Source organism: Mobula hypostoma, chromosome 23, assembly GCF_963921235.1.
Source record: "Mobula hypostoma chromosome 23, sMobHyp1.1, whole genome shotgun sequence".
Lineage (NCBI taxonomy): Eukaryota > Metazoa > Chordata > Chondrichthyes > Myliobatiformes > Myliobatidae > Mobula > Mobula hypostoma.
The window spans coordinates 22417434-22432577 of record NC_086119.1 but is presented as its reverse complement, the minus strand read 5'-3'; the positions used below and the strand labels follow the sequence as shown (position 1 = coordinate 22432577).

At 40.3% G+C, this 15144-nt stretch overlaps 1 protein-coding gene across 14 annotated transcripts in view; it reads right to left on the bottom strand.

Annotated features, from left to right (window-relative positions):
* Nucleotides 1-8806: 8806 nt before the first annotated feature.
* Nucleotides 8807-15144, bottom strand: part of myo18ab (myosin XVIIIA b) — a 249946-nt gene continuing 243608 nt past the window's right edge. For 13 of the 14 annotated variants that reach the window (XM_063031923.1, XM_063031926.1, XM_063031928.1 and 10 more), the window contains one exon: nt 10574-10706. Coding sequence is in view for 1 of the 14 variants with exons in the window: in XM_063031933.1 (XP_062888003.1) it covers nt 10559-10706 (148 nt within the window). In the remaining 13 variants the exon portion in view is untranslated. Of the gene's footprint in view, nt 10707-15144 lie in introns of all 14 variants that reach the window. The other variant, XM_063031933.1, reaches the window with a different exon arrangement.

The following is a 15144-nucleotide window of genomic DNA, read 5'->3' as shown; positions in this document are numbered from 1 at the left end:
TGGGAGTATTCTATAGGCCCCCTGGTAGCAGCAGAGATACCAAGGAGCAGACTGGGAGGCAGATTTTGGAAAGGTGCAAAAATAACAGGGTTGTTATCATGAGTGACTTAAGTTATCATGAGTAACTTCCTTAAGTTAAGATTGGCACCTGATTAGTTTCAATGGTTTAGACGGTGCAGAGTTTGTTACGTGTGTCCAGGACAGATTCCTGTCACAGTATGTTGACAGGCCAGCTATGGGGAATGCCATACTAGATCTAGTATTAGGTAATGAACCGGGTCAGGTCTCAGATCTCTCAGTGGGTGAGCATCTGGGGGACAGTGACCACTGCTCCCTGGCCTTTAACATCATCATGGAAAAGGATAAATCAGAGAGGACAGGAAAATTTTTAATTGGGGAAGGACAAATCCTGAGGCTATACGGCTAGAGCTTGCGGGTGTGAATTGGGATGATGTTTTTGCAGGGAAATTTACTATGGACATGCGGTCGATGTTTAGAGATCCATTGCAGGATGTTAGAGATAAATTTTTCCCGGTGAGGAAGATAAAGAATGGCAGGGTGAAGGAACCATGGGTGAGAAGTGAGGTGGAAAATCTAGTCAGGTGGAAGAAGGCAGCATACATGAGGTTTAGGAAGCAAGGATCAGATGGGTCTATTGAGGAATATAGGGTAGCAAGAAAGGAGCTTAAGAAGGGGCTGAGGAGAGCAAGAAGGGGGCATGAGAAGGCCTTGGCGAGTAGGGTAAAGGAAAACCCCAAGGCATTCTTCAATTATGTGAAGAATAAAAGGCTGACAGGACTGAAGGTAGGACCAATTAGAGATAAAGGTGAGAAGATGTGCCTGGAGGCTGTGGAAGTGAGCGAGGTCCTAAATGAATACTTCTCTTCGGTATTCACCAATGAGAGGGAACTTGATGATGGTGAGGACAATATGAGTGAGGTTGATGTTTTGGAGCATGTTGATATTAACGGAGAGGTGGTATTGGAGTTATTAAAATACATTAGGGTGGAAAAGTCCCCAGGTCCGGATGGAATATTCCCCAGGCTGCTCCATGAGGTGAGGGGAGAGATTGCTGAGCCTCTGGCTAGGATCTTTATGTCCTCGTTGTCCATGAGAATGGTACCGGAGGACTGGAGGGAGACGAATGTTGTCCCCTTGTTCAAAAAAGGTAGTAAGGATAGTCCAGGTAATTATAGACCAGAGAGCCTTACATCTGTGGGAAAGCTGCTGGAAAAGATTCTTAGAGATAGGATCTATGGGCATTTAGAGAATCATGGTCTAATCAGGGACAGTCAGCATGGCTTTGTGAAGGGCAGATCATGTCTAACAAGCCTGATAGAGTTCTTTGAGGAAGTGACCAGGCATATAGATGAGGGTAGTACAGTGGATGTGATCTACATGGATTTTAGTAAGGCATTTGACAAGGTTCCACATGGTAGGCTTATTCAGATAGTCAGAAGGCATGGGATCCAGGGAAGTTTGGCCAGGTGGATTCAGAATTGGCTTGCTTGCAGAAAGCAGAGGGTTGTGGTGGAGGAAGTACATTTGGATTGGAGGGTTGTGGTGTCCCACAAGGATCTGTTCTGCAACCTCTACTTTTCATGATTTTTATTAACGACCTGGATGTGGGGGTCAAAGGGTGGGCTGACAAGTTTGCAGACGACACAAAGGTTGGTGGTGTTGTGGATAGTGTAGAGGATTGTCAAAGACTGCAGAGACATTGATGGATGCAGAAGTGGGCTGAGAAGTGGCAGATGGAATTCAACCTGGAGAAGTGTGAGGTGGTACACTTTGGAAGGACAAACTCCAAGGCAGAGTACAAAGTAAATGACAGGATACTTGGTAGTGTGGAGGAGCAGAGGGATCTGGGGGTACATGCCCACAGACCCCTGAAAGTTGCCTCACAGGTAGCTAGGGTAGTATAGAAAGCTTATGGGGTGTTAACTTTCATAAGTCGAGGGATAGAGTTTAAGAGTCGCGAGGTAATGATGCAGCTCTATAAAACTCTGGTTAGGCCACACTTGGAGTACTGTGTCCAGTTCTGGTCGCCTCACTATAGGAAGGATGTGGAAGCATTGGAAAGGGTACAGAGGAGATTTACCAGGATGCTGCCTGGTTTAGAGAGTATACATTATGATCAGAGATTAAGGGAGCTAGAGCTTTACTCTTTGGAGAGGAAGAGGATGAGAGGAGACATGATAGAGGTATACAAGATATTAAGAGGAATAGATAGAGTGGACAGCCAACGCCTCTTCCCCAGGGCACCACTGCTCAGTACAAGAGGACATGGCTTTAAGGTAAGGGGTGGGAATTTCAAGGGGGCTATTAGAGGAAGGTTTTTTACTCAGAGAGTGGTTGGAGTGTGGAATGCACTGCCTGAGTCAGTGGTGGAGGCAGATACACTAGTGAAATTTAAGAGACTACTAGACAGGTATATGGAGGAATTTAAGGTGGGGGGGCAGTATATGGGAGGGAGGGGCCAACATTGTGGGCCGAAGGGCCTGTACTGTGCTGTACCATTCTATGTTCTATATGTTCTATAATTTTTCTTAGGGTTGCAGAATCAAGAACTAGAGCGAACAAGTTTAAGGTAAAATATTAAAGGGAAAGATTTTGTGTGAATGTGAGAGGCATGTTTTTAAACATGAAGGGTTGTATATATATATGGAATAAAATGCCAGAAGTAGTGCTTGAGACAGCTACATCAACAGCACTTAAGAGGTATTTGAACAGATACATGGGTAAGAAAAATTTACAGGGATGCGGGCCAAGCATGAGCAAATGCGACCAAGCCAGATGGCTATTTTGGTTGGCATGAACAGTTTGGGCCAAAGGGCTTATTTCTGTGCTGTATAATGCAATGATCTTTATTACAACTCTGCAGCAAATTGGAAGCCAAGTTAACAAAAGTAGATGTGAGGTTTGATTGATATATTTGAAGTCAATAGTATATGCCATGTTTTATCAAACCCCAAGGTTCTAGAATAATGGACCCGTTTCCTGATAGAAGGTGCCTAAAAGACAGTAGAATAGAAACATTGTGTCTCTAAACAAATAACCCCTGTGGGGTCAACAAAGTGGACAGAGGCTTATTCCAGATATATTTAGAGATGCAGGCAGAAGCAGCAAGGCTATTGGCAGCAAATGATCACCAGATACAATGTGGCTAGAAATAACCAACCCATAGCCTTATGCAGGGTTTCAACCTGCAGTGTCAACATTATCTTCCCTCCCATAAATACTACTCAACTTGCTGAGTTCCTCCAGAAGATAGTCTTACTCTAGCTTCCAGCAGCTGTTGCCTCTTGTGTTCCTAAGTCTGTGTATACAAATGGCCTCTGAAGAGATGGGGTTAGTGATTTAAGACCACAAAGATATTGATCAGAGGCGAAGTTCTGCAAGAAACATGTTGGACACTTCAGAAAAATTCAACCTGTTCAACTGGCTATGCATCTTTTAGGTTAAGTGGTGATAACTCAAATTTGGTGATATTGTTGCATCTCATCTCCAAAATATAGGTACAAAGCATGACACTTCTATAATCAGAGGCTGTATGCATATCACACATATAAAGCATCTGGTCCTTTTCTCTCCCCTCAATGAAATATCAGATGAATATATACACTTCTGTTTGATCCAAGTAAGATTCAAGTAATTATTTTGTTCCAGATTTCTATTCTTTGGGATGAGCTAGCAAAGACAGCATTTATTGCCTTTAAGAATGTGATTGTGAGCTGCAATTCTGGGCATTACCTTTCTCATGGCATATTTATAATGGCAGATGGGTGCAACTGAGTGCTTCACAAAACCTTTTCTGTGGGCAATTAAGAGTCAACTTATAATTTTGGAGTCGGGGGGAGACCAGGTACGGATGGCAGGTTTCCTTGCCTGAGGTAATTTTTGCCATTATAGAAATTAAAAGCCAGATATACTCAATTAACAGAATTAATTTCCCCAGTCACTGTGGTGGGATTTGAATTCTAAGTTCCAGCCTATCAGTATTATTCACAATTTACTATTGTAAGCACATTGCCTTCTTTCTTTAATATCATTAAATTTGAATATATTCAATAAAACAAATGAAGACCTGTGCATTTTTTTCTGTTATCTCATCCATCACACACATTGAGTGAATTTGGTCTTTGGTTAAGCTAAAAATGAACTATACATCCAATACAATAAAAATCAATTCTTGTAAAAGGTGGCACATAGCATAATGGTTAGTATAAAGCTATTGCAGCACATGCGGCCTGGGTTAAATTCTGCCGCTGTCTTTAAAGAGTTTGTATGGTTTCCCCCATGATCACGTGGGTTTCCTTTGGGTGCTCAGTTTCCTTTCATGTTCCAAAGACATACGGGTCAGTGGGTTAATGGATCAGAAGGGTGTAATTGAGTGGTGCAGGTTTGTTGGACTGGAAGTGCCTGTTACTGTGCTGTGTCTCAAAATAAAAAAAAATAAAAGACTAAATCTCCCCTTCTCACAAGAAATAATAACATAGACATTTGGGACTTTCCTCACTAACAGAATATGACTTGGATAAATTATGCCATCACCAAAACGGCAGTACAAAGAATTATTTTTGACAGGGCTGCTGCAGGAGCATTGAGATTCACCACAAGGGAAATTGAAGTTTGAGCTCGTTTTAAGTTACAGGCATACATAATAAAAATTCAATCTGACATGCCAATTAACAGAATCATCTCCATATAAGATAGTACAAGGACAGACAGCAATACTGGGTATTTTCAGTTCTCATTTGTTTTTCTTTCTATATTTAAGTTGCATAATAACTAATTTATCCATGTCCTACAAAGCATTAATAAAAAAAAACATACCTTACCTTTTATGGTTTACATTTTCATTCCGATAGGTTCCTGCAATTCCCCATGGAAGCGTTTTATTTCTCTGCTCCGAGCTATCTTAGATCGAGTTTGGTTATATGGTGGTATTACCCAGAATAGTGTTATGCTTGACAATCTAGTCTTGCAAACGTGTGTGGTGGGAAAGTCATTCCAAAAACTACAGTCATTTGGATTAGATACTTTTCCATATTTGTTTGATTACACACAGATATAAAATATGCTCTACAAGGTGTGTTCTGAAACATCCTTTATCATTTACCTGACAAATCTCTTCTGACATGGAATACAATGCTACAGAAATAGAATTTCATCATTACTTTTAACAAAAAATCAAGATTATAATGTCTTGTGCTTCCCACCATATGAGCAATTCTCTTTTCGTCAAAGATATACAAACATTGGGAAATAGAATCTGAAGTTCAGAAGAGAATTCTGAATGATCTCTGGTAAATAAAAGTAAATAAAAACTACTAATACTGGTGATTGAAAACAAAAGAAAAAAACATTCTGGAAACACCAAGTCAGAATTCATTTGTGAAAACATTTAGTGATTCAGGTTGAAAATCTTTTGTCAGAACTGAATGAAGATGGAAAGTTAGTTTTCAGTTGATGGCTGAGGAAACGGATCAACAGATCAAGGAATATTTGGGGTTAGCATTACTGTGGACATGAGTTACTATTGGACTTCTTAGAGGATTATAACACATCCCATTTCCTTGTCATCTTCCAACTGCTTCATTAACACCCCAGCCCTGCAACAACCTTAGCTTCAACCTGATAACATATCATTTTCTCCTATCCATTCTTCCCACAATAGCTTCCCAACTTTAAACTTATCATTTTCCTCTTTCCTAATTTCAACAAAGGCTCTTCATCCTGAAGTGTTGTCTCTTTTTCTCCTTCCACAGATGTTGCCTAACCAAATGAGTTTTTGCTACATTTTTTGTTTCCGAATAACCTCTGGTTGAACAATTTACTTTGTACTTAATCAGTAATTGCTTTAAAAATAAGCAAGGCAGTATCAGTGACAATGGGAGATTTGGTTGGTGGTTTTAGGTGAACTGGCATTAGAAAAGACCTGAGAGTGTGCTGTCAATTAACAGAGATGTGAAATGATCATACTAAGAGTGGAGTGGCATATTTTATATTAATTCTGGCAATGCATCCTTCTTGAAAAATGAGTAAACATATCAGGTGACAGCTATTCAGGGATATTGCTCAGGCCAAAAACAGCCACTACAAAATTTGTACAGTAGAGCCTTCACTTCAAAAGCAATTTACATTTTCTTGAAGCAAGAATTCTGCATTTCAATATGCAGACACACACCAAGGACAGCACTTCAAAGAATTTCAAAGTTGATTTGGTTAAAGCCATTTTCTGATTGGAATCACAATTGATAATTTTGATAAATATTTCTATTTCAACTATACCTGGTGCATTTTCCATCTGAGCCTCAGCCTGGAAAGGGTCCTGACTGCATGGAAAACATCATGTGTGGTCACAGTACCCAAGAAGGGCCAACCGAAAGTCTTGAATGACTACAGTACCTTTTTCACACATCATGAAGACCCTAGAGAGGTTGGTCCTGGCTCACCTCCAACCTCTGGTCAGATCAGCCCTCGACCACCTGCAGTTTGCCTACAAGGAGCACATTGGAGTCGATGATGCTGTCAATTACCTGCTGAACAGAGCCTACTCCCATTTGGATAAGCAGTGCAGCACTGTGAGGACCATGTTTTTTGATTTCTCATGTGCCTTCAATTGCATACAGCCCTCACTGTTGAGGGAAAAACTCTGTTCAATGCAGCTTGGCACTTCATTGTACCCTGGTTAATGACTACCTCAATGGCAGACCACAGTTTGTGTAGCTTCAGAGCTGTGTGTCAGACATGGCGATAAGCAACACTGAGGCCCCATAGGAGACTGTATTGTGTCCCTTCCTGTTTACCTGTATACCAGAGGCTTGAGATACAACACTGAGTCATGTCATCCGCACATATTTTCTGATGACTCTGCAATAGCTGGGTGTATGAAGGGAGGATGGGAGGATGAATGCAGTGCACCGGTGGAGTACTATGTCAAATGGTGCAAGCTGAATTATCTGCAGCTCAACATCAGTAAGACAAAGGAGATAGTGATGGATTTTAGGAAGTTCACTGCTCCATTACTATTGATGGTGGGAACGTGAATGTGGTAAGGACTTACAAGTACCTGGGGGTGCACCTGGATGACAGACTTGAGTGGAGCACCAACACAGAACCTATGTACAAGAAGGGCCAAATCAGCTCTACATCCTGAGGAGACTGAGGTCCTTTGGAGAATGCACACCTCTACGTGAAATCAGTGCGCCAGGCAGCATCTATGAAAAAAGAGTAAACAAATTTCTGGGCCAACAGCCTTCGTCAGGACTGGAGAAAAAAGCTGAGAAGTTAGAGTAAGAAGGTGGGGAGAGGGGAGGAAGAAATACAAGGCAGTAGGTGATAGGTGAAGCTGAGATGGGGGAGGGGTGAAGTAAAGAGCTGGGAAGTCAATTGGTGAAAGAGATAAAAGGCTGGAGAAGGGGGGATCTGATAGGAAAGGGCAGGAGGCCATGGAAGAAAGGGAAGAGAGAGGAACACCAGAGGGAGGTGATGGGCAGGTAAGGAGGTAAGGTGAGAGTGGGAAACAGGAATGGGAAATGGAAACCCTCCTGGTTTCTCCCCTCACCTTTTAAATCTACTCATCTTTTTTTATGACAAGGGTCTCAGCCCGAAAAGTCGACAGTACTTTTTCCCATGGATGCTGCCTGGCCTGCTGAGTTCCTCCAGCATTTTGTGTATATTCTCCCTCTTTTCCCTTTTTCCACCAAGCAGAGGATACAACAGCCTCAAAGAACATATCACCAGGCTCAAGGACAGCTTCTATTCTGCTGTTATCAGACTCTTACATGGATCTCTTGTATGATAAGGTGGACTTTTGTCCATAATTTACCTTATGATCTTGCACCTTATCGCTTACTTGCACTGCATTTTGTTCCGTAACTTTTAGACTTTATTCTGCATTATTATGATTTTACCTTATTCGAGCTCAATGCACTGTATGATAATTTGATGTGTATAAACAGTATGCAAGACTAGCTTTTCACGGTATATCTTGGTACATGGAACAACAATTGTTACATTTTACTTGATGGGTGAACATCTCATTCCTGGGCCAATTGACTACTGTTGAAGGTTAAGAGGATTTTATAAGAATACAAAAAATATACGAACTGAATATAGAGTAATTGTTTGTGTAGTTTACAGTCACTTTAGTATTCTTAATTGGTTTCTATTAAAATACATATTGGGAGAAACTAATCTGTACCACTTAGAAGAAAACAATTATAATCGAGGTAAATGTGGTATTTCCCAATTATCACTATCAATTGTCGAAGTAAACCCAAGTATTTAACCTTATCTCTGTACTGATGATTAATTTAATCAGTGTATTTAATAGCTACAGTCTTGTAATTTTACAAAGTATCAATAAATGGTCAAAATTGATACGAGCTAACCTCGTTTGTTTGTATATTTTTTCTTTAAGAAATATGTAATCTATTAATGTAACCTCTACCCTTTCTTAATAATTTAAGGGATTCATAACTTTTTGGATCTTGAAATTAGTGTCATTTTATAAAATAATTCTACCTACCTGGCAGACATTTTTAATTCTTTTTAAAGTTTCATATTGAGTAGCTCAAGTTTTGCCATATTCAGTCAGTAGCTTTTTTACACAGAGCCACTGATCTTCACCAATTAATTTAATTCAAGGTAACACTTTCAGTACAACTTTCTGCAAAAATAGTAGTTAGCAAATATGAAATGAAAAATAATGGAAATGAGATTAATGAAACTTGGCAAAAAAATTAAAAATGACAAGCTATTTCCCCTTTTTGAAAAACACAGTACATGATAGTTAAAAAAAAACCTAATCTTAGACCCTCTAAAGACAACCAAAAAGTTTATTTTGAAACATAAATAGTCAAAAATACACAATTGAGGAAAGTATGGGGTTCTGATGTTTGCTATCTTTCAAATCAATTTAAATTGATCCACATCTTACACATTTGTTCCTCTGGTAAATCTGCTTTCTTTAAACTATAAGAGTAAACTCTGAAGTCAGAACTACACAACTCTTTGTCGTAACAATCCAATTTGAAAATTAATTGTATAACAGGACTTTGTACATCAGTGCTACATTTTGATTAAATGAATCAAACAGTACCATTTAATAACATTTCAGTATAAGTATTAGTAATGCTTGCAGCACTGTAATCTGTTTGCTATTATTTCTACTAACTAAAGATGTACATAGACTGCATTCTTGAAAAGTGCACAGTTAGATAAGATTTTCAAATTCAATACTAATGACATAATGAGTCACTGACCATTAAAGAAAAGTAATCAGAATAGTATTTGCAGTTGGTTTTATACACAAGTGTCTTAGTCATTGAGACAATTATTTTAAACAATCCATGCAAATTTATGAAAATTGAGTCAATATATAAAGATGGTATTATTTCATTGAATGTAACAAAGCTCTAACATTGATTTTAATCATTACTTAATTGGATCAATAAACAATAATACAAGGAGTAATTTTATATACAACATACCCCAAAATTTAAGAAAACAAATATAATGAAGTGATTTACCATCCTTGAAGAGGAGAACAGGGGGCTATAGGTATTATGAAACAGACTTAACTGAATTTATGACATTCATTTGCCCCCAAGCCATCATTAGCAGACATCATACCAAATTTGATCCAAATTATACAGTGATTTAATTGAGATCAAAAGATGTTATTTATTACACTTTGACATTATGTTCCTCATGTATAAACAAGCATAATGATGAGGTAAAAATATACATTATTGGAACTCAATAATTACGTTTAAAAGGCATTTATCTTCCCAGTGCCTTACCTTTCTAATTACTTTCTATCCTCTGGAAATATACCTTATTCAATGAAGACAAAATATATAAATAGTTATTAATTGTATTTGTGTCAGTACTTTGTGAGATGTATGGCATCAACTCCACCTCTTTGCTTTGTGTTTCAAATTATAAGATAAACAATGTGTAAGAGACAACAAACCACCCACAAAAAGTCTTTTTGATGAACTATTAACATATGCACACACACACACACACCTCAAAAGGAAAAAATGTCTGAAGCCAATAGTTGCTTTGTTTTGCTATTATTTTAGTTTGTGTTTCCAGTTTACCACAGCTGAATAAGAAAAGCTGATCTTTGGCTTAGGTAAAAATTACATGTAAATCTCAGAGGCACCCTAAATCCAACCAGAGATGTCAAATTTAAATTAGAATTTGAAAGCAAGCAATTATAAGAAATTTCAGCCAAAGCTATAGGGAGACAAAAATAAACCCATGTATTTCAAGGTTCCAAAATGTTCAAACGAAAGCAGCAGCATCCATATTTGTAAGAAATACCAATCCAAGTACACCAAATTAAGTTTCAAGTAAATGCAGCCCATCAAAATCATGCAAACTTTTCTGTAACCAAAATTATACCAATACTTCATTCATCCTGTTTCAGTTTTTACCATTATTATAGTTTAACACTGAAGTAAAATCCCAGGAATTCAAATGTCACTTGCTGTACTTTTTTAGTTAGTATGAACATGTTGTTAGAGAACCATGATTGTTGCTATGCATTTGAGTCCACAATTTTGCTGTCACTATCATTGTTGCTTAGTGGTCGTCTTGTTGCCAACCTGGATTTGAAGTAGTCTTCCACACCATCCATGTTATCATCAGAGTCATCAACAGTTATGTGTCGACGATATAAAGGAGGACTGAAACAGATGGGAATGGAATGGGAGGGGTTGGAGAGATTATTACAAAAAATTGTCATGCAAGGGAATAAAATATATTGATGCAATATTGACTGCATATCAATATTGGGTTAAAACTTCCCTGGCACAATTTCACAGTTTTGATGTACTTCCAGTTTCAAAATGTGCATTAAAGTTTCAGCAAGTATCGACTGTTTGTGCTTGTAGAGGTTATAAAAGGACAAAAACACATATATATTAAAACTCCAATAATCTAGCACCATTGGGACTTTGGTGATGCCAGTCTAGCATACGATTGGATACCTAAGTCAACTTTTACTTCAAATTTTTAACATACTGCAAAATAGTACAATAAATTTTCTGGTGAACCCAATGAGTTTTCAAGGAGCAGGAAATACATTAACACACACAAAATATTGGAAAACTCAGCAAATCAGGGAGTATCTAAGGAGGGGAATAAAATATAGAATTGTACAGTACAGGCTCTTTGGCGCATGATATTGTGTCAACATTTTAAACTACTCCAAATTCAATCTTAACCCTTCCCTCCCACAGTCCTCATTTTTCTTTCATCCACGTGCCTATCTTAAATGTCCCTAATTTATCTGCCTCTACCACCACTCACTGTGTAAGTAACCCATGTCTGATATCCTTCATATACTTTCCTCCAATCATCTTAAAAGTATGTCCTCTCCTATTAGTCATCGTTGCCCTGGAGAAAAGATGCTGGTTGTCTACTCTAGGCCTTTTATCATCTTGTACACTACTATCAAGTCTCCTCTCATTCTCTTTTCCTCTAAAGAAAAATATCATACCATGCCTAACTTTTCCTCATAAGACATGTCTTCCAATCCAGCTGACATCCTGGTAATTCTCCTCTAAAGCTTCCACATCTATTGTATAATGAGGTGACCAGAACTGAATGCAGAACTCAAGTGTGTTCTAACTAGAATTTTACAGAGCTGCAACATTATCTCATGGTTCTTGACCATCACCCTTCATCAACCAGAAATGTTGATTATTTATTTCCCTCCATAATTGCTGCATGACATGCTGAGTTCCACTAGTATTGTGTGTGCTGCTTGAGACTTCCAGCATCTACAGTATCTCTTGTGCTTAGGAAATCTACCAGTACGAGACCCTGGCCCCAGTTGCAAATCTTCCCAAGTTCCTCGCCTCTGGTGTTCTGGACCCCAACTCTGGCTCTGACTGTACACCTGACTCACAGTCAGGTCCCAAACCTGGCTGCTTTCTGGACTCTTGATCCAATTGCACACCTCACTCGTGCTCTAGGTCCTCACCTCCCATTATGGATTGACCTTCAGGATTTCTGAACAATCTGATGCTAGTTTATTGGAGTTTTACTATCATTTTGCTCTTTATATAAATGTGTAAGAATAAGTTACTGGATTAGTTTCTGTTAACTTCTCTACCAGAAATTTAATGCAATGTTGAGCTACAGAATACCAAGCTAACCACTGAAAATTAGCAGTAATTCTACTTTAAACATAAGAGAGCTGATTTCAGCTTTCCTTTTGGGTAGACTACAACACATTAACTATTCAGTGAACTGCAACCAGCATCATGCCACAGATATAACTAACCCACTTATCAAAGTTAAGAATGCTAGGTAGCAAGCAGCTACAATATATTTTGAGGCATATGTATCAGCCACCAGTAATTTTGCAAGTTGTTGTTAAATATTGTTAACCTTGACAACTATTACTACATAATTTCTCAATTATATTGAGATAAAATCTGGTATATTATGGAATAAAGGTTCGGTGCTGGTTGAAAATGAACTTGTGCAATGTCTATAACTTTAGGACAGTAGAATCATAAATAGTAAGCCTTTAATCTTCTACCACCCTATTTTGCAAGACTTAAACCTAAATATGAAAAGGTGTGAGGAGGAAAATAATACAAACAGTAACTTCCACATCAAGGGAATTGGATAAAATATTCCACCACACACATTTAGTACTTAATGTTAAGGATGTTAATACTGCTGAAGATAGTTTAAAGTTATTTCAGAATAAAAGAAACCATGCATTTCCATATATTCATTAAGATGAGGAATGAAAGTGCCAGAAAATATCTCATTTCAGAATCCCCGGGCTAATATTAACCTATCCCACTGGACAGAAAAATGTGATTGCACCCCTCACACACAACCCAGAAGAATAATTAGGTTCTTCTTGTCATCATCTGCAAACATCCACATTCATTAGATGATCCTCCATAATTTCCATGACCTTCCACAAAATTTCACTACAAGACATCTTCCTTGCCCTCACTTCACCTTCCCTTTAGCATTCTAAATTGTCCATATCATTTGCAATTCCTAGTGCACACTTTGACCTTCACCAACAACTGGATTTCACGTGGCACTTTTCCATACAACCATAACTGAGACAACAATTTCCTTTTTTACCTCTTTCCTACTGCTATCCAGGCCCCTTTTATTTGCCTCCCCCACAAGAGACTGTATCTTTCAGTTTCAATGCAATTCCTTACTTTCTCTTTTGTATGTCAATACAGGTTCTTAAAAGTTATTGCAACATACATCACAGTTGCTGGTGAACGCAGCAGGCCAAGCAGCATCTATAGGAAGAGGCGCAGTCGACGTTTCAGGCCGAGACCCTTCGTCAGGACTAACTGAAGGAAGAGTGAGTAAGGGATTTGAAAGCTGGAGGGGGAGGGGGAGATGCAAAATGATAGGAGAAGACAGGCGGGGGAGGGATAGAGCCGAGAGCTGGACAGGTGATAGGCAAAAGGGGATACGAGAGGATCATGGGACAGGAGGTCCGGGAAGAAAGACAAGAGGGGGGGTTGACCCAGAGGATGGGCAAGAGGTATATTCAGAGGGACAGAGGGAGAAAAAGGAGAGTGAGGGAATGAATGTGTGCATAAAAATGAGTAACAGATGAGGTACGAGGGGGAGGTGGGGCCTTAGCGGAAGTTAGAGAAGTCGATGTTAATGCCATCAGGTTGGAGGCTACCCAGACGGAATATAAGGTGTTGTTCCTCCAACCTGAGTGTGGCTTCATCTTTACAGTAGAGGAGGCCGTGGATAGACATGTCAGAATGGGAATGGGATGTGGAATTAAAATGTGTGGCCACTGGGAGATCCTGCTTTCTCTGGTGGACAGAGCGTAGGTGTTCAGCAAAGCAGTCTACCAGTCTGCGTCGGGTCTCGCCAATATATAGAAGGCCACATCGGGAGCACCGGACGCAGTGTATCACCCCAGCCGACTCACAGGTGAAGTGTCGCCTCACCTGAAAGGACTGTCTGGGGCCCTGAATGGTGGTGAGGGAGGAAGTGTAAGGGCATGTGTAGCACTTGTTCCGCTTACAAGGATAAGTGCCAGGAGAGAGATCAGTGGGGAGGGATGGGGGGGACGAATGGACAAGGGAGTCGCGTAGGGAGCGATCCCTGCGGAATGCGGGGGGGGGCGGCGGGAAAGATGTGCTTAGTGGTGGGATCCCGTTGGAGGTGGCGGAAGTTACGGAGAATAATATGTTGGACCCGGAGGCTGGTGGGGTGGTAGGTGAGGACCAGGGGAACCCTATTCCTAAGTGGGGTGGTGGGAGGATGGAGTGAGAGCAGATGTACGTGAAATGGGGGAGATGCGTTTAAGAGCAGAGTTGATAGTGGAGGAAGGGAAGCCCCTTTCTTTAAAAAATGAAGACATCTCCCTCATCCTAGAATGAAAAGCCTCATCCTGAGAGCAGATGCGGCAGAGACGGAATTTCTCGCAATTCCTCCGTCTCCGCCGCATCTGCTCTCAGGATGAGGCTTTTCATTCTAGGACGAGGGAGATGTCTTCATTTTTTAAAGAAAGGGGCTTCCCTTCCTCCACTATCAATTCTGCTCTTAAACGCATCTCCCCCATTTCACGTACATCTGCTCTCACTCCATCCTCCCACCACCCCACTTAGGAATAGGGTTCCCCTGGTCCTCACCTACCACCCCACCAGCCTCCGGGTCCAACATATTATTCTCCGTAACTTCCGCCACCTCCAAAGGGATCCCACCACTAAGCACATCTTTCCCACCCCCCCCCCGCATTCCGCAGGGATCGCTCCCTACACAACTCCCTTGTCCATTCGTCCCCCCCATCCCTCCCCACTGATCTCCCTCCTGGCACTTATCCGTGTAAGCGGAACAAGTGCTACACATGCCCTTACACTTCCTCCCTTACCACCATTCAGGGCCCCAAACAGTCCTTCCAGGTGAGGCATCACTTCACCTGTGAGTCGACTGGGGTGATATACTGCGTCCGGTGCTCCCGATGTGGCCTTTTATATATTGGCGAGACCCGACGCAGACTGGGAGACCGCTTTGCTGAACATCTACGCTCTGTCCGCCAGAGAAAGCAGGATCTCCCAGTGGCCACACATTTTAATTCCACATCCCATTCCCATTCTGACATGT